At 47.7% G+C, this 19,883-nt stretch overlaps 1 protein-coding gene across 3 annotated transcripts in view; it reads left to right on the top strand.

Annotated features, from left to right (window-relative positions):
* Positions 1 to 8,066: 8,066 nt before the first annotated feature.
* npepps (aminopeptidase puromycin sensitive) overlaps positions 8,067 to 19,883 on the top strand; it is a 328,961-nt gene continuing 317,144 nt past the window's right edge. For 2 of the 3 annotated variants that reach the window (XM_038779185.1, XM_038779184.1), the window contains exon 1: positions 8,069 to 8,408. In XM_038779185.1, the coding sequence (XP_038635113.1) occupies positions 8,112 to 8,408 (297 nt within the window). In that variant the 5' untranslated portion in view covers positions 8,069 to 8,111. Of the gene's footprint in view, positions 8,409 to 19,883 lie in introns of all 3 variants that reach the window. The other variant, XR_005458182.1, reaches the window with a different exon arrangement.

Genomic DNA, 19,883 nt, shown 5'->3' with positions numbered 1-19,883 from the left:
CCCCCAGACCCATTCCCCATGGTGGCAGACTCCCCCCCCCCCCACCTCCCCCTTCACCAGCCGTTCCCCTACGGCCCCTGGAGCAGCAACCCGGTACCCCCCCCCCCCCCCCCCCCCCCCAAAGTAGGGCCCCCCAGCTGCGTAACCCCTTCCATTGTACTTCCGTAAGTCAGCCGACTCCTGCTGACCCCGGCTGCTCCCACCATCCCGACGACCCCCCCCCCCCCCCCCCACCGAAGCAACATAACCACCATTACCCCCTCCCAGTGCCGGCCCCGTCCACTACTCCAGCGCGGGAAGAAAGCCCGCGCTTCCATCCCAAACCCCGCCCCCCGACCCAACACGCAGGAAAAAGACGGGCACATGACCCAGCGGGACCGCGAACAGCTCCCCACCCTCCACCAGTGAAAAAACAAGAAAGCACCCAAATAAATAAATAACAGCCCCAAAAAGCAAAAAAGCAGAACAGCAAAAAGGCAACATCAAACACAGCCAATAAAAACGAAAGGATACCAGGGAGGCCAGAGCCTCCGGACTATGTACATCATTCCCCAGCCCCAAGTCCTCAGTTTGAGTCCAACTTCTCTGCCTGGACAAAAGGCCAGGCCTCCTCCGGAGAATCAAAGTAGAGCTGGCGGTCCTTGTAAGTGACCCAGAGGCGAGCCGGCTGTCGCAGGCCAAACTTCACCCCCTTCCTGTGAAGCACTCCCTTCGCCCGATTGAAACCAGCCCTTCTCTTCGCCACCTCCGCGCTCCAGTCCTGATAGATCCTGATCTCTGCGTTCCCCCACCTGCTGCTCCTTTCCTTCTTCGCCCATCGCAGCACGCACTCACGGTCAACGAAGCGGTGAAAGCGGACCAGCACCGCCCTAGGTGACTTGTTCGGCCTGGGCTTCCTCAACAGCACTCGATGGGCCCCTTCCAACTCCAAGGGTCCTTGGAACGACCCTGCGCCCATTAAGGAGTTCAGCATCACAACCATGTAGGCCCCAAAATCCGAACCTTCCAGCCCCTCCGGGAGGCCCAAAATCCGCAGGTTCTTCTAACGGGAGCGTTTCTCCATCTCCATCCTAGCCAGCTATTTCTTCTGAAGCGCCTCATGCGACTCCACCTTCACTGCCAGGCGTCCACCTCAAGATTATATCGTTCTTGATTTTGTCCCACTGCGTATTATCAAACATGAAGGCTACCGATCGTTGGTCGGTGACGAGGGTAAACCTCCTACCCGCGAGGTAGTGCCTCCAGTGCTGCACGGCTTCCACGATGGCTTGGGCTTCTTTTTCGACCGAGGAGTGTCGAATTTCAGAGGTGGTGAGGGTGCGTGAAAAGAACGCTACCGGTCTGCCTGCTTGGTTGAGGGTGGCGGCGAGAGCGACCTCTGATGCGTCGCTCTCCACCTGGAAGGGGATGGACTCATCCACCATGCGCATCGCGGCTTTGGCGATGTCCGCCTTGATGCAGCTGAATGCCTGGCAAGCCTCAGTTGCCAGTGGAAAGATGGTGGACTTGATTAGTTGGCAGGCTTTGTCTGCATAATTGGGGACCCACTGGGCGTAATATGAAAAGAACCCAAGGCACCTCTTCAGGGCCTTGGGACAGTGAGAGAGAGAGAGAGTTGCAGGAGGGGGCGCATACAGTCAGGGTCGGGTCCAAGGACCCCGTTCTCCACGACGTAGCCGAGGATGGCTAGTCTGGTTGTGCGGAAAACGCATTTGTCCTTGATGTAGGTGAGATTGATAGTTTGGGCGGTTTGGAGAAATCAATGGAGGTTGGCGTCGTGGTCCTGCTGATCATGGCCGCAGATGGTGACATTGTCCAAGTACGGAAATGTGGCCCGCAGTCCTTACTGGTCCACCATTCGGTCCATTGCTCTTTGGAACACCAAAACCCCATTCGTGCCGCCAAAGGGGACCCGGAGGAAATGGACAAGGCGGCCATCTGCCTCAAAAGCCATGTATTGGCGGTCCTCCGGGCGGATTGGGAGCTGATGGTATGCAGACTTCAGATCCACCGTGGAGAACACCCGGTAGTGTGCGATCTGGTTTACCATGTTTGCAATCAGGGGAAGGGGGTACACATCGAGTTGTGTATACCGGTTAATGGTTTGGCTGTAATCAACCACCATCCGGAACTTTTCCCCGGTCTTGACGACCACCACCTGAGCTTTCCAGGGGCTATTGCTGGCCTCGATGATACCCTCCCGCAAGAGACACTGGACCTCACACCTAATGAACATCCTTTCCTGCATGCTTTACCACCTGCTTCTGGTGGTGACTGGCTTGCAGTCGGCGGTGAGGTTTGCAAGAGAGGGGGAGAGGCGACTTTTAGGGTCGGGAGGCTGCATATGGTGAGTGGGGGCAGGGCCCCCCCCCCCGAACTTCAGGGTTAGGCTCCTGAGGTTACATTGGAAGTCGAGTCCCAATAGGAGAGGAGTGCAGAGGTCTGGGAGCACATATAATTTAAAGTTAGCGTACTCAGCACCCTGTATTGCTAGGGTTGCAGTAGTGCACCCTTGGATTTGCACCGAGTGCGACCCAGAGGCGAGGGAGATGGTTTGTGGCGGCGGGAAAATTGGAAGCGAGCAGCGTCTTACCATGTCCGGGTAAATGAAGTTCTCTGTGTTCCCGGAGTCAAAGAGGCAAGGCGTCTCGTGCCTGTTAACCCGGACGGCCATCATGGAGCTCCGGAGGTGCTTGCATCGCGACTGGTCCAGGATGACTGCGCTGAGCTGCGGGTAGCCGGCGGTGTGGTCGGAGGTGCTGGGGCGGCCCCGCGATGACTGTCCATATTGATCATATGCGTCGAAGCAGATGGCGGCCAAGATGGCGGGCGGTGAGGAAGATGGCATCCAAGATGGCGGCCCCTTGGATCGCATGTGGCCAGCCACGTGGGGGAGGATGGCCAAGATGGCGGCCCCCATGCGTCGCACGTACTGTGAGGGCTGGAAGATGGCCTCCCCCACTGATAGCATGAGGCTGATGTCGCGTCTGCAGGGGATGGAGTCGGCAGACACGCTGCCACACTGCGGAGTCTGTGGGCCTGTGAGTCTGAGGATCGGGCCTGTGAGTTCGAGTTCTTAGACCTGGCCAGGCAGACTTTGGTGAAATGTCCTTTTCTCCCGCAGCTGCTGCAGTTCGCGTTGTGGGCCGGGTAGTGCTGTCGGGGGTGTTGAGACTGGCCGCAAAAATAGCAGGGTGGGCGGGCGACTGCGCGGCACAGGCCTGGGGTAGTCTTTGGTCGGGGGCCCACGAGGGGGTCGCGTGGTCAGCCGGGAACGCATTAAGGCTCTGAAACGCAACCTCCAGAGAGGTGGCTAACTTTACCGTGTCGTCCAGGTCCTGGGCCCCCTTTTCGAGCAGGCGCTGTCTCACATAATTCGACCGGACTCGCGCCACGTAGATGTCTCGAACGGCGAGTTCCATGTGCTGAGTGGCCGTAACGGCCTGGTAATTACAGTTGAATGCGAGGGCTTTGAGGTCGCGTAGGTAGTCATCTAGCGACTCCCCGGGCAGCTGGCGGCAAGTGGTGAAGATGTGTCGTGCGTAGACCTCACGGGCCGTACGTAGAGGCGTTCGAGCATCGCGAGGGCATCTGCGTAGGAGGAGGCCTCATCGAGCTGAACAGAAATGCGATGGCTCACCCGTGCGTGGAGGAGGCTCAGCTTCTGTTCATCGGTGACCGAAGGCGTGGAAGAGGCAGCGAGATAGGCCTTGAAGCATCGAAGCCAGGGCGAAAAAATTTATTTCGCCTCCGCAGCCTGTGGATCGAGTTCCAGTCGATCAGGTTTGAGGGCTGATTTCATAGTTGTGTTTAAGTTGATTAAATTGTTGCGCCCATCAATTCACTCAAAGACACGAGTAGAAGTAAACTGAGGTTTTAATCAGCTTAGAACAGTGCCTGCCTGCGACTCGTACAATACTGTGACCCGCCTACAGGTCGACGGCTCTTTATACTTCCTTTCAAGGGGAGGAGCCATGGGCAGAGCCCGTACATGCCCCAACATATCCCCTTGTGGGTGAAGCCACACAATGGCCCATAGGTGGAGCCCACAAGGTCAACAACATAACATCGCTGTAACACAATGGCAGAACATGTTACTAATACACTGGTAAATTACTAATACTATACATTCACCACAAGTATGAAGACTGAGGGAGGACAAAAATGATAGAAAGTCAGATGGGCTGCAAAGAATGAACATTTTAAGAGAGGCAAGAGAAGTGAAACAAGGTATGGTGTTCAAGGAAGAAGGTGCAGAGGAGTAGGAAGGCAGACCCAATGGGATGTTCAGTAGCAGGATCACACAGTCATCATGGCAGTTTGGATGAGGCAATTGTTGAAAGGTATAGCCTTGAATGTACTGTACATGATGCACATGGCTCAATCAATACCACTCAGTCTCTGTGGCACAGAATGTTAGATCATGCCTTCCCCCAGACTTGAGAAAATAACTGACAGTATTGAGGGAATACAGCAATGTCAAAGGTGCTGGAGTTTAAAAGAGGCTTCAATAAACTGAGGTGGCATCACTCATGAAGCAAGTTTCTATCAAGGTCACAATGCCACAATAATGTCATAGATCATAAGGAGCTTGTTTGCACATGAGTGGCATTCAGAATGGAGATGTGGAGAATGGTGAAGGTTGTTGATCAGCTGGTAGATTTCACAGGATCCGGTGGTGGGAAAGGTGAGTGGACTGGGAAGACGTTTGGTGGAATTAGCCCCCCCAACTGGTGCACTGGGCAAGAAGATTGGTGTGAAAGGATGAAGATGGAGCCATTGGAGGTTGAGGCCCATAAGGAGTCAGTGAAAATTGCCTCCATGGGCCCTTCAAAGGATGCAGTGATGCTGTGGGTTTATCCAAGAGGGACTCAAGTTGGGCGACATGGTAGCACCTTGGTTAGCACCGTTGCTTTACAGCAACAGGGTCCCAGATTCGATTCCCAGCTTGGGTCACTGTCTGTGCGGAGTCTGCACGTTCTCCCTGTGTCAACGTAGGTCTCCTCCGGGGACTCCGGTTTCCCTCGCACAAGTCCCGAATGACGTGCTTGTTAGGTGAATTGGACATTCTGAATTCTCCCTCTATGTACCCGAACAGGAGCCGGAGTGTGGCAACTCGGGGATTTTTATAGTAACTTCATTGCAGTGTTAATGTAAGCCTACTTGTGACAATAAAGATTATTATTATAAAGTTTAGGGGGCGCGATTCCCCGCTGCCCACGACGGGTCGGAGAATAGCGGGAGGGCGTCCCCGACATTTTTCACGCCCTCCCGCTATTCTCCCCCACCACGGCCACCCCACGACATGAATCGCTGCTCGCCGTTTTTTACAGCGAACAGCGATTCTCCAGGCCGATGGGCCGAGTTCCCAGGCCTTTATGACCGTTTTTACGGCAGCAAATACACCTGCTTTCTGCGTTGTAAAAACAGCCGCAACATGCCCGTTCTGGGCATCCAGGCCCCGATTGGCACGGCAGTACCACGGCCGTGCCAAGGGGGGCATGGGCCCGCGATCAGTGCCCACCGATTGCGGGCAGTGCGTCCGTAATGGACGCACTATTTCTCCCTCCGCCGCCAGGGAGATGACGGCCCCGCGCATGCGCAGGTTGGAGCCGTCCAATCCGCGCATGCGCGGCTGACGTCATCGTGCGCGTCAGCCGGCGTGACGCTTGGTGCGCGGACTTAGCGACGGTTGCTAAGGCCTCGATGCCGTGCTTCATGGGGCCCTGCTGCTAGCCCCGCCCGGGGGGAGAATCGGGTCCCGCAGGGGGCGCGGAGGCTGCCGTGAAACACGGCAAGTTTTTCCTTGCTTGCACATTTTTGAGTTGTGGGGGCGAAATCCACACAAACACGGGGAGAATGTGCAAACTCCACACGGATAGTGACCCAGAGCTGGGATCAAACCTGGGACCTTGGCGCCATGAGGCAGCAGGGCTAACCCACTGCGCCACCGTGCTGCCCTTAAAACTCACATAATTGACAGTTTCCAATTTAGCCTTTCTCTCTCAGTCTGGGTAGTGCCTTGCCTTGCCCGGCCTAGCCTCTCATTTGAGCCTTTAATAATTGTAGGTTTAAAAAACAACAAACTAACCTAAATTCACAGAATCAGTCCCCAGTTTCTCTGTTTCCCTCGCATCTATTATATGATGATACAACCTTCTACACAGCACTTTTTGAATGTTTTCCTTTTTGTTCAGCTGAGGATTTTTCCCATTGTGATTGACAGGGTTCCTCACTCATGTTCGACCCATTTCTCACATTTCCGCTCTCGCCTCTTCCCAATCCTTCGGGAACGTTACTTTTTCCTCCCGATCAGCCTCACATGCAAAGGATCATCTTCCTCCATTTCCACCACCAGACCACCAAACACATCTTCCCCTGCCTGTCAACATCCTGATGGGACCATTTCCTCCACAACATCCTGGTTCTCTCACACAAAAACAGAAAATACTGGACAATCTCAGCAGGTCTGACAGCATCTGTGGAGAGAAGGGAGCTAATCTGTCGAGTCTGGATGACTTTTTGTTCAAGCTTTGTCCAGTATTTGTCCTGTGATTGTTCAGTATTTTCTGTTTTTGTTTAGATTCCAGCATCCGCAGTAATTTGCTGTTATCCTGGTCCACTCCTCAATCACCCTCACCATCTTGTCTCTTTTTCATACAGTCGCAGGAGGTGTAACACTTGCCATTTTATCTCCTCTCTCCTTACCGTCAAGGCCCCAAACACTCCTTCCAGGTAAAGTAGCAATTTGTACTTCTTCCAATTTAGTCTACTGTATTTGCTGCTCACAACATGGTCTCCTTTACATCAGGGAGACCAAATGCACATTAGGACTATCCTTTGGAACACCTCCATTTAGTCTTCAAGCATGACCATGAGCTTCTGGTTACTTGCTGTTTTAATTCACCATCTTGCTCTCATGCTTACATTCCTGCCCTCAGTCTGCTGTAATATTTCAGTAAAGCACACAGAACAGAACCCATTTTCAATTAGGTACTTTACAGCCTTCTGGACTTAAAATGGAGTTCAACAATTTCAGACCATGAACTCTGTTTCCCCATTTTCTCCTGTTGTGCTTGTGCCAGTTTGAATTGTTTTTCAGATTATTTGTTTTCAAACATTTTGCTTTTGTTTGGCATTTATACAATTTAACATGTCTAATTTCTACCATTACCACTCCCTTTTATCTTTTCTTCCATGTCATCTTTATTATTTAATCACTCATGCCCTCTACCCTATTCCAGACTTTCATTGTTGTTCTTCACCTTCTCCCTCCCAATGCATATAACCCATCGCATTTCTACCTTCCTTCAATTCTGAAGAGGAGTCATAGTCCCCTCAAAACATTTTTTTTCTTATGAATTTAGAGTACGATTTTTCCAATTTAGCGCCAACTTTAGCGTGGCCAATCCACCTATCCTGCGCGTTTTTGAGTTGTGGGGCAAAACCCACGCAAACATGGGGAGAATGTGTGAACTCCACATGGACAGTGACCCAGAGAGGCAGCAGTGCTAACCACCATGCCACTCTGCTGCCCTCTCCTCAGAACATTGACCCTGTTTCTCTCTCCACAGACGCTGTCAGACCTGCTGAGTATTTCCAGCACTTTCTGTTATTGGTAGAATCACATATTGGTTACAGCATACAATAGAAGGAGGCCATTTCGTCTTTTGTCACCATGTTGCTTCTCTGCAAGAGCAATTCCCCCTTCCCATCGATTCCCTGTCATTTTATTCCTTTTCAGCTAATAATCTATTATAAGCCAATATTGAATCTGACTCCACCATAGTTTCGGGCAGTGTATTCAGATAGCTATGGCCAAGAATCACGCAATGGGTCTCTGTAATGATCCCTCCCCCCACTCGCGCGCATTCTTGTGAACGCGCTCACGGCCCACTCTACGTGACTGCCAGCTGTGACGTAATAACGTGGGGAACATGGCGTCGCACTGCGGATGCTCGTGCCGAAGGGCACGTCCACCGCCCAGGCGGGAACGGTCACGCTGGGTGACGCAGGTTGGGTTTGCGCACGCGCGATCAATGGGGCGAGGACGCGCACGTACGGGGACGCGACGCGGACGCGAGGGGGCGGTCAGTTTGTCAGCTTCATTGATGTTGCTCGGCGGCGCCACCGCGGTCCTCGCTTTCCGCCGCCTGTTCACCGCGTCCATCTGCTGGAGAGGCCGCGTTCCTCGCACCCTCGGAGCCCGAGCCCCGACACCCGTAATCGGCAACCGGCACGGCGTCAGGAGGCTCATCGGCACCCGTGCTCGCAACCCACACAAAATGCCGGCCAAGAGACCCTTCGAGCGGCTCCCCACCGACGTGACCCCGGAGAACTACTCGCTGTGCCTGAAGCCCGATCTCATCGACTTCACTTTTGAAGGGAAGTTGGAGGCCTCGGTAGAGGTGAGGAATGGCCTGCACAAGAGGGAGATTTAATAAAAGATCATTCTGTAATTTAACCCCAGGCTTACGGGTCAGGATCGACATCAGAGGCCGCAAATATACCTCAAAATGAAATCCCCTGGGGCGCAGGTTTGCAGCCAGTCTGGGTGCAGGCCTTCACCTGGACCTCTGCTGGGAGGTGCTGTTTTAATTCTTCATGATGATTATCAATGCAACTCCGCCAAAATTAAGGGAGGAGAAATGTATTGTTTTAACTCCTCATTGATTGGTGTTTAATGATTCCAGGAAAGGGAGGAGGCTTGAGATTTAAAATATAAAATACAGTTTAAGCAGAAGCACTGAAGATAATTTGTCCAGAAGGATTTTGCTTCCTCCCGACCCCAACATCTTATTGCAATAAATTGAGAGACGAGAAATGTGGTGGATAAACGTTGTACAAAATAAAAGCGAAGAGGGGTGTGGGAAGAGAATTACACATTTTGAGAGAAATGTTGAATCTGCCCTTCTGTGACCAGGGCGCAGGCGCCGTATTCAGGCTGTTGCCATTGACAGCAACAATCTTAAGTTAATTAAAAAAAATAAAAATGATCATTTTTACCCGTGGTCTTTTAACAAAAAAGCGTCAGTTGCCAAGATGCTTATGCCAAGATACACATGCCTGTAAGAGTTAATATATAATGCCATAAATCATACCTTTTGGGGTGCATCTTTTTGCTTGTAAAATATCAGCTAAGGTATTTCCTTATTCGCAACATTGGATTTTGTCGTGTCTCTTTAGATAAGAAATAATTGCACTTGGTAGTTGATAACTCCTAATTGCCCTTTCATTGATGTTTGTCTTACATTTTGCTTCTGTTGCATTTGTGTAACTTTGTTATCTGCAGGATTCAAATCTGGGTTCTGTTCTAATTGTTACCCAAAATTCTGGTGTTAGTGCCTGCATTGTGTATGCTTAATTGATGTTGGCATTGGTTAGTTAGGTGTTATCGTACGGGTCAACTCATTCCCTCTCACTTGATGTTTAGTATTTTTTTGCTTGTAAAATTGCTATTTGACTTTTTAATATTTCTATTTATAAATCTGAGAGGATTTCAAACATACTAACCAGTCTAAATTTTTGGGGACATTGCATGTTTGCAGCCTCTTTTTCAATTCTTGAGAGCCCATTTACAGCTTTCGATTTGTCACATGGCATTTATTTTTGATGAAAGTGTTCTAATGGGTGTTTCGTACTGCTAATAATAGATTATTTTGAAAAGTGTTGAATGTACTTGCTGATCTGCATGTATTGTAGGTCATTTATCCTACCCTTTATGCAAAAAGGCATAATGACCACAGTACTTTTTTAACAATGCAATTGTTAACAAAGTTACTCCACAAGAAATTGCAGCCCTTAATTTTGTTTTATCCTGCTTTGTTATTTTGTCCCAAATGCACGTGTATCCATTCAGACCCAGTGTACAGTAGGTGGTTTCAGAGTACTCTCAAAATTATGATAATACTTCTCCAGGGATTGAAGTAAACACCTGTCTCGAGTAGACAGCAAAATAGACTTGGATTGGTGTAGATTTTTGCACTTGGAATATTGGGGATTAATATAGCATTAAAATCTCGAGGATCAATGTTTTTTTTTATAAATTTAGATTAGCCAATTATTTTTTCCAATTAAGGGGCAATTTAGCGTGGCCAATCCACCTACTCTGCACATTTTTGGGTTGTGGGGGCGAAACCCACGCAGACACGGGGAGAACGTGCAAACTCCACACGGACAGTGACCCAGAGCCGGGATCGAACCTGGGACCTCAGCGCCGTGAGGCGGTTGTGCTAACCACTAGGCCACCGTGCTGCCCATAGGATCAATGTTATTTACCATATAAATTCTTAGCATTTTGTCAAAGTCATGTTTTTCTCGGCGCAATGAAAAATCTGGGCTTGTGTGCATCCCCAATTTGATTGCTCCACTGTTGGTGGCCATGCCGTCTGTTGCCCAGGCCCAAAGCCTTCGAATACCCTCCCTACAGATCTCTGTTTCACTTTGTTCCTTTAAGACGCTCCTTAAAGCTACCTGTTTGACCAGGTTTTTGGTCAGCTGACCTAATATTGCCTCATTGCTCAGTTCTTTGTTTTCGGGCAGCACGGTGGCGCAGTGGTTAGCATTGCTGCTTCATGGCGCCAAGGTCCCAGGTTCGAACTCAGCCCTGGGTCACTGTCCGTGTGGATTTTGCACATTCTCCCCTTGGTTTTGCCCCCCACAACCCAAAGATGTGCAGGTTAGGTTTATTGGCCACGCTAAATTCCCCCTTAAATTGGAAAAAATGAATTGGGTACACTAAATTTATACAAAATAGTGTTCTTTATTTTATAGTGCTCCTGTAATAATAATAATAATCGCTTATTGTCACATGTAGCTTCAATGAAGTTACTGTGAAAAGCTCCTAGTCGCCACATTCCGGCGCCTGTTCGGCGAGGCCAGTACGGGAATTGAACCCGCTGCTGGCATTGTTCTGCATTGCAAGCCAGCTGTTTAGCCCACTGTGCTAAACAAGCCCCTCCTGTGAGGTGCCTTGGGATATTTCATTATGTTAGAGGCACTATATGAATTCAAGTTTTTGTATGTTTGGCTCTGTAAATATCATCAAATAACCATACTGGGGAAACTTGTGGAAATGTGACCGAATACATCTATTGTAACAGGAATAGGTTGAAATTGAAACAATGAACAGTTTGTCTTTCTTTCCTGTATCTGATTGTTTGTCTATTCTTTTCCTTTGTGCAGTTAGGCACCATAAGTGAATTTAAGCAGTGAGGCAGGAGTGATTTTATGCTTCGTTTTCTGTGAAATTTTGAAAATTAACTGAAAAGGTTGTTATTCTGTCCGTTGAGTAATGTAGTTGAGTCCATTGCTGGCTTAGTTAGTGGATGCACATTTTTTTTGCAGATTCTTATCTGCAGTATTTTAGTATGATTTTTCGAACATGGAGTTGTTCAATGTTGTGAGGGTTCCTGCCTCTACCATCTTTTCAGGTGGTGGACTGCAGATTTCCACCACCTCTGGGTGAAAAAAGCTTTTCCTCACACCCCCTCTAAAAGTCCTGCCCAGTACCTTAAATCTATACCCCCTGGTTGTTGAACTCTCCGCTAAGGGGAAAAGTTCCTTCCTATACACTATGCCCCATATAATCTGATGCACCTCAATCAAGTACCCCCCTCAGCTTTCTCTGCTCCAAGGAAACCAACCCCAACCTATCCACTCTTTCTAGCTGAAACACTCCAGCCCAGGCAACGTCCTGGTGAGTCTCCTCTGATCCCCTCTATTGAAATCACTTCCTTCCTCATAGTGTGGCAACAAGAACTGCACATAATATTCCAGCTGTCGCTGAACCAATATTTTGTACTGCTCCATCATAACCTCCCTGCGCTTATTATTCTTTGCCTCTGCTGATAAAGACCTTCTTAACCACCTTATCTACATCTTGCCCTTTTCAGGAATCTATGAAAATGCACACTGAGATCCCTCTGACGCTCTGTACTTCCTAGGGTCCTACCATTCATTGTATGTTCCCTTGCCTTGTTAGTCCTCTCAAAGTGCATTATCTCACACGTTTCAGGGTTAAATTCCATTTGCCACTGTTCTGCCCATCTAACCAGCCCACCTCCGTCCATCCTGTCAAGATCTCTCAGGATCTTTTATGTTTGAATCAAGTCACCTGTTTTCTAAACTCCAGCAGATAGCAGCCTAGCCTGTCCCATCTTTACTCAAAACAATTCACCCATTCCAGGTATTAGTCTGATAACCCTTCCTGGAACTGCTTGCAACACATTTACATCCTTCCCTAAATAAGTTGACCAATACTGTACAACATAGTACTCCAGATGTGGTCTCACTATTGTCCTGTACAACTGAAGCATAAACTCCCTACTTTTGTGTTCAGTGCCCCCACAATAAATGATCATGTTCTATTAGATTTCCTAATTATTTTCTGTACTTCCGTACTTGTCTTTTGGGATTCATGCACGAGAATATCCGGATCCCTCTGCACCTCGGAGCTCTGCAACCATTCATCATGCTTCTTTTTTATTCTTCCTGTCAAAACGTATAATTTCACATTTTCCCACATTATACTCCTTTCACCAGTCCGTTGCCCACTCATTTCACCTAACCATATCTTTTTGTAGCTGCCTTCTGGCCTCTTCACAACTTATTTTCCTACCTCTCTTTGTGTTTCAGCAAATTAAAGCATCCTTTCAATCCCCTCATCCAAGTCATTTATCTAAATTGTAAACTACTTTGATCCTTACACCACTCATTACATCTTGCCAACCTGAAAAAGACCTATCTATGTTTTCTGTTTGCTCTTTGGAGAAGAGAAGAAAAGCTAACAGTGTAGGTTGAGGAGATTTGATTTGGCGCAGCACCCTGGCGCAGCGGTTAGACTATTGCCTGACTGGGCCGAGGACCCGGGTCACTGTCCATGTGGAGTGTGCACATTCCCCCTGTGTTTGCGTGGGTCTCGCCCCCATAACCCAAAAAGATGTGCACTCTAGGTAAATTGGCCATGCTAAATTGTCCCTTAAGTGGAGAAAAAAATTGGGTGCTCTAAATAAAAAAAAAAAGAGGAAGATTTGATTGAAGTTCAAAATTATGAATGGTTTTGATAGAGTAAATAACAAGGAATTGTTTCCAGTGGCAGAAATTGTGGCTACTGGAGGACACAGATTTAATTAAGATGATTGCCTGAAGAACCAGAAGCAACACGAGGATGCCTTTTTTATGGCAAGTTGTTGTGGTCTGAAATGCTTCTTGAAAGTGCAGTGGAAGTTGACTCAATAGTAATATTCAGAAGAGCAATTGAAAAGATAAATGCTTGAAAGAAAATATATTATAGGGATATGGAAAAAATGCAGGCGATTGGGGTTCATTGGGTAGCTCTTTCAAAAGCTGACATGCACACTTGACCAAATAGAAGCCTCCTGTGCTGTATCACTATGATTAGAATCAGAAAAGTGAAAAATTTCACATTTGATATGACTAATTGTAATTCATAATTATTAGAAAACATTTCACAGCTTAACAATGGGTATGTCAAAAAGTATAATACTGGAATTGTGAACAAATGTGAAAATACTTCACAGGTCAGTCAGCATCTTGGCGAGAGAGAGACAAGTTCATATTTTGAGCCTTTAAGAGCTGCAAAATAAAACAGCAGACAAAGCACTAATCATAAATATGTGGGTGTGGCAGAAATCTTAATAGTTAACAAAAGGGAATTTGAGCTAATTGTTCATGCAGATCATCACAGGGTAGTGCATAGCAGAAAGATGAGATCTTTCCCCTGGAGGTCAACTGTGAACCGTGTATGAGGTTAATGATTTGAGGTCAGCCTGGCAATGTGAGAGGGGGTGGGTGACTGAAGTATCACCGGTAGTCCCAGGTTGCATTAGGGGCATAATGGTGTTGTTTGACAATTACTTTGCATACATCCTGTGTTGCTACATTAGAGAATATCCATGTACATTGTTCCTCAACATGGAACGAATGTGTGGAACCCTACACAACAGTGTGGGGAGAGGTGATTGAGTAGGTGGTGTATCTTGTTGGGGTGAAGGAAGAGTGAAGTGGGTTGTTGCATAGTTCCTCTGAAAAGTTGAGCTGGAAGAGAAAGAGGAAAACTGTGTTTGAGTACTTGTGTTGTAAGTGGAAGGAAAGGCTGCTAAGTCTGGATAAGAAACTTCTAAATTGTGAGAAAAAGGAGCGTGAGTTAGGACAGAAACTTGGGAAATTGGATAGTTCCAGCCAAGGGCCCATCGGCCATATTTCAGAAACTCTGTTTTGAAAAGCAGATCATTGGAGCAAATGAGACAGACGGCAGAACGGAGTCTTAAAAGTATTCAGGATGGAAAGAAGCATGTTCCGGTAGTTTAGGGATTTAGTGAGGCTGTATCAGATGCCTGTTGAAGCCCCATGATAGAGAAGGAAAGCACAAAAGGATCGAGAGGAATTGGAAATGAATCACATGGAGGTGAGAAAATTGGAAACATAATTTTTAAACTTTTCAAAAGTAGGGAGGAAGAAGCACCAAAGCAGTTAATGTAAAGGATGCCTGGAGCTCGAACAGGGCTGTGAAAGCGTTGTTCAGACATAGGATACAAAAAGACAGACCTAGTTTGGATCCCTGTGGGCTGCAACAGGAACATCTTTTTTATTTAGAGAATGCGAGTAGAGTTGAGAAGTTGTTTTGGATGAGATCAAGTTCAATTCAGTGGAGGAGGGTGATCAACGAGAACTATTTGGGCTGCTGTTTGTGAATACAAAACTGAGCAGATATGTAATTGAGGACATTTCTTAAAGTAAGTTACTGATCCATATATTTGAATAAATATAAATTGTTGAAATCAAGACCAATTGCCATTAAAGATTGTAGGTGCAAAACTTTAAAATAGGGTTGGGCTGGCGCGGAAGGTGGACAGGTAGTCATTGGGGAAAGGAGCACTAGAAATGATTCCGTGGGCAGAATTCACCCAAGCATCTGCTGGCATGTTTGATAGCGGGTAACAGCGGTGGGTTAGGGGACCATCTGCAGGTGAACCATCCAGATCAGGCGTCCTGGAGGGGGTTCCTTTTCCAGCCTCTGAATGCTCAAGGAGAACGATCTTTGTTCTCAGAAGGTCCATCTTCTGGTCTCGTTCTATCTTCATTTTCAGGTGGTCTGCCTTCTTTCTTTAATAGTGGGTCAGTGATGTTGGGCACCTTTCGGGCACTGATGGACTACATGCCATCTAGGCCTGCTCCGCCATTGAAAACTGTGAAATGCCCAGGTGCATAATTAATAAGGTCAGAGCCAGAAGGTTTGGCATGTTTTCCTGCTGGCCGCTGCAGCAGGAAATTCCCTGTGTCTCCGCCACATCACCGAGTCTCAAAATGAGAGAATTCCGCCTTGTGTGGGCAGTTTCTTTAAAACTTAGGCTGTTATTTATTAAAAATGAAAATCGCTTATTGTCACAAGTAGGCTTCAAATGAAGTTACTGTGAAAAGCCCCTAGTCGCCACATTCCGGCGCCTGTTTGGGGAGGCTGGTACGGGAATTCAACCGTGCTGCTGGCCTGCCTTGGTCTGCTTTAAAAGCCAGCTCTTTAGCCCTGTGCTAAACAGGCCCCTATTGTGCTGGATTTAATTGCGAGGTAATCTGTTTGTGGGCAAGCATTTTCAATGATTGGCACCAATTTGGAACAATTTCTGCAATTGCCTGGAGAAGATGCTGCAGCCATTAATGTTTATTTAGTGTCATTGTGACTCTAACCGATACAACCATGTGCAATAGTGACTTGACTCCTGGCATTTGCGTTATTGTGGTTAATTACTGAACTATAATTGTCCTTGACTGAAGTACCCGTTGAAAGATTGCATAGCTTTGGACGAGAATAAATGATGTGGATTGTTCGTAAAATAAATTTATAATTTGTGATTGTAAGATTGTAAACCATTGTTGGAAGTAAATATTTTCTGTTTTTGCTAATATTTATGTGGTACGGTGCATGTTGACTTGAAAGTAATGATGTTTCATTTAGAAATAAATAATCTCACAACTTGGTAGGACTCTAAAGTTTGGAAGTAAGATAACTTGGGGGATTGGAGTGGGGTATGGGTTTTAATTTTGCCCGGACCTATGGAATAAATTTTTTCTTTGAAAATTTGAAACATGATGACTCGAACTGAGATGTATTTGGGCATCACAGTCCAGTTCCAAGTCCTTGGCACTAATGTGCTTACAGTTCTACAAAGCCTGCTAGTGCATGAAATAAGATATTCACCCTACTCGAGGAGTGAGGGATCTTCAGGGTTTGGGACGGATTAGTTCAACCCTGAAGATCAAATACCCATTTGATACATGAATAAGGCTATTGGGGTGAAGTACAGGGAGCTGCCAGTTTAACTTTAGGAGAGAATTAAAGGCAGAAAACAGATTGGTTAATTAGAGGGGAATGATTGTGCTATGTGGGCGGTACAGTGCCTGGCATTGCTGCCTCATAATGCCAGGGATCTGGGTTTGGTTCAAGCCTTGGGTGACTGTGTGGAGTTTGCACATTGTCCCCGTGTCTTTCGGCTGCTCCAGTTTCCTTTCAGAATCCAAAGATGTGTAGGTTAGAGGGCAGAACAGTGGCACAGTGGTTAGCACTGCAGTCTCAAGGCGCTGAGTCCCAGGTTTGATCCCGGCTTTGGGTCACTGTCCATGTGGAGTTTGCACATTCTACCCATGTTTGCATGGATTTTGCCCCCACAACACACAGGTGTGCAGGTTGGTGGATTGAACACACTAAATTGCCCCTTAATTGGATCAAATTAATTGGGAACTCTAATTTTATTTAAAAAAAGATGTGTATGTTAGGTGATTGGCTGTTAGGTGTTCAACATGTGGGGTTATGGGGATAGGACTGGAGTGTGGGTCTAGGTAGAATGCTCTTTAAGAGGCTCGGTGCAGGCTCGATGGGCTGAATGACCTTATGCGCTGTAGGAATTCTATGACTCTTGCCTGAAATACTTACTTAAATATAAGGCTTATTTACCCATGCCATTCCAATGGAATCACTTTTAAATTATCAATTTGCTTTCCAGTGAGAAAATAGGAGCGAATTCAACAGAAATGACTTTGGCGCATGAAAATTTGTTCTTCTTGGCTTTCAATTCACTTTTCACCCAATTACCTTAATGTCGGAACATTGATGAACTTTAAGAAAGCAATATTTCAAGTACAGGCTAGGTCCATTTCACCAACAAGGCTGAAAGAGAAAGGAACCAAATTTAGGGCTCATTGAATGACTAGTGCCGTGGGAATGTCACTTTAAGAAATGTTTCTCTTCTCAAGTGGCTGCAGTGATGTCATTGTGTGAGTGGAGCTGGGCTCTGGCTCTGCTTTTTACTTTTGTTTTGAGCTGGAAACTGTTTTTGGCTCTGAGTTTTACTTTTGGTTTTCAGTTGGGGAGCTGCATCCAAACTAAGGTGTATTTTGGTCTCTCTGCATGCTAAAGAATGTCTCCAGATCACTTGATAATTTCAAAGCAATACCTGCTTCTGTAAGGAATGCAAACCTACTGTTTTTGTAGGAAAGAAAGTGGTGTTTGGCTTATGGATATTGTTAAGAAAGTTACTAAGGGTTACCTATAGAGTACTGTATCTTTGGGGGTGAATTTGTGTTGGTAGGTGATAAGATGTTTACTGTGTTTATAAAATGTTAACTGGATTCATAGAATAAACATTGTTTTGTTTAAAAAGACAAGATCTCTGTTGCATAACACCTGGAAAATGGGCCATTGTGCTCCTCATAACCAAAATCTATTAAAAGTTGTAGGTCAGATGAACTCTATGATATACTTTGATGTTCTCTAAACCCTGACCCATAACACTAGGAAATAGAGAATATGATGAAATTAAGAGAGGATCTGTGATGCATGCCAGGTAAATTCTTCAAGCAAGAACCAGGCCAAAATGAATAAGTTGAGTGGAAGTGGAGGAAAATATTTTTTTTTTTTTTTTAAATAATTTTTATTGAGAAATTTTGATTTTATACAACAATAACGCACCTTAGTAAAATACCGAAAATAACAATAATATTAACAATCATATACATTCGCCCCATCCCCATGAACAACCCAGCATTTTAACAACAACGCAAATTAACACACTATAAAGTTACAGAATAAACACTACAATAATGCACCCCCCCGGGTTGCTGCTGCTATTGACCCAGTTACCTATCTCTGAGCCAGGAAGTCCAGAAAAGGCTGCCATCGTTCATAGAACCCTTGTATTGATCCTCTCAGGGCAAATTTGACCGTTTCCAATTTTATAAATCCCGCCATGTCACTGATCCAGGTCTCCACGCTTGGGGGCCTTGCATCCTTCCATTGTAACAGAATCCTTCGACGGGCTACTAGGGACGCAAAGGCCAGGACACCGGCCTCTTTCGCCTCCTGCACTCCCGGCTCTACCGCAACTCCAAAAATCGCGAGTCCCCACCCTGGTTTGACCCTGGATCCAACCACCCTCGACACTGTCCCCACCACCCCCTTCCAGAATTCTTCCAGTGCTGGGCATGCCCAGAACATATGGGCGTGGTTCGCAGGACTCCCCGAACATCTGGTGCACCTGTCCTCACCCCCGAAGAACCTACTCATCCTAGTCCCGGACATATGGGCCCGGTGCAGCACCTTAAATTGGATGAGACTAAGCCTCGCACATGAAGAGGAAGAGTTGACTCTCTCCAAGGCCTCCGCCCAAGTCCCGTCCTCTATCTGCTCCCCGAGTTCCTCCTCCCATTTAGCCTTCAGCTCCTCCACTGACGACTCCTCCACCTCCTGCATTACCTTATAGATGTCAGACACCTTCTCCTCTCCTACCCACACCCCCGAAAGCACTCTGTCCATCGTCCCCTGCGAGGGCAGAAAAGGGAATCCCTCTACCTGTCGCCTAGCAAACGCCTTTACCTGCAGGTATCTGAACATGTTCCCCTGGGGAAGGCCAAATTTATCTTCCAGTTCCCCCAGGCCCGCAAACCTCCCGCCAATAAACAGGTCCCTCAATTTGCTGATGCCCGCCCTTTGCCATCCCCTGAATCCCCCATCCGTGTTCCCCGGGATGAACCGATGGTTGCCACCCAGTGGAGCCTCCATCGAGCCCCCTGTTTCCCCCCGATGTCGTCTCCACTGTCCCCAGATTCTTGGGGTCGCCGCCACCACCGGGCTCGTGGTAACCCTCTTGGGGGAGAGTGGCAACGGTGCCGTTACCATGGCACCCAGGCTCGTACCTCTACATGACGCCATCTCCAATCTTTTCCACGCTGCCCCTCCCCCCTCCATCACCCATTTACGCACCATTGACACATTGGCTGCCCAATAGTACCCCAGAAGGTTGGGCAGCGCCAGCCCGCCTCTATACCTTCCTCGCTCCAGGAACACCCTCCTCACTCTCGGAGTCCCATGTGCCCACACAAAGCTCAGAATACTGCCGGTCACTCTCCTAAAGAAGGCCCTGGGGATAAATATGGGCAGGCACTGAAAAAGGAACAAGAACCTCGGAAGCACTGTCATTTTGACGGACTGCACCCTTCCCGCCAACGACAATGGCAGCATGTCCCACCTCCTGAACTCCTCCTCCATCTGATCTACCAGTCTGGTAAAGTTATGCTTGTGGAGAGTCCCCCAGTCCCTGGCCACTTGCACCCCCAGGTACCTAAAGCTCGCCCCTGCCCGCCTAAGCGGGAGCCTACCAATTCCTTCCTCCTGGTCTCCAGGGTGCACCACAAACACCTCGCTCTTGCCTAAGTTTAATTTATAACCTGAGAAGGTCCCAAACTCGGCTAGTAACTCCATCACTCCTGGCATCCCTCCCACCGGGTCCGCCACATACAGTAACAGGTCGTCGGCATACAACGACACCCTATGTTCCTCTCCACCTCGCACCAAGCCTCTCCACCTCTCTGAA

Source organism: Scyliorhinus canicula, chromosome 19, assembly GCF_902713615.1.
Source record: "Scyliorhinus canicula chromosome 19, sScyCan1.1, whole genome shotgun sequence".
Lineage (NCBI taxonomy): Eukaryota > Metazoa > Chordata > Chondrichthyes > Carcharhiniformes > Scyliorhinidae > Scyliorhinus > Scyliorhinus canicula.
Note: the sequence above shows the minus strand (reverse complement) of the source record. Positions and strands in the feature narration are given on the sequence as shown.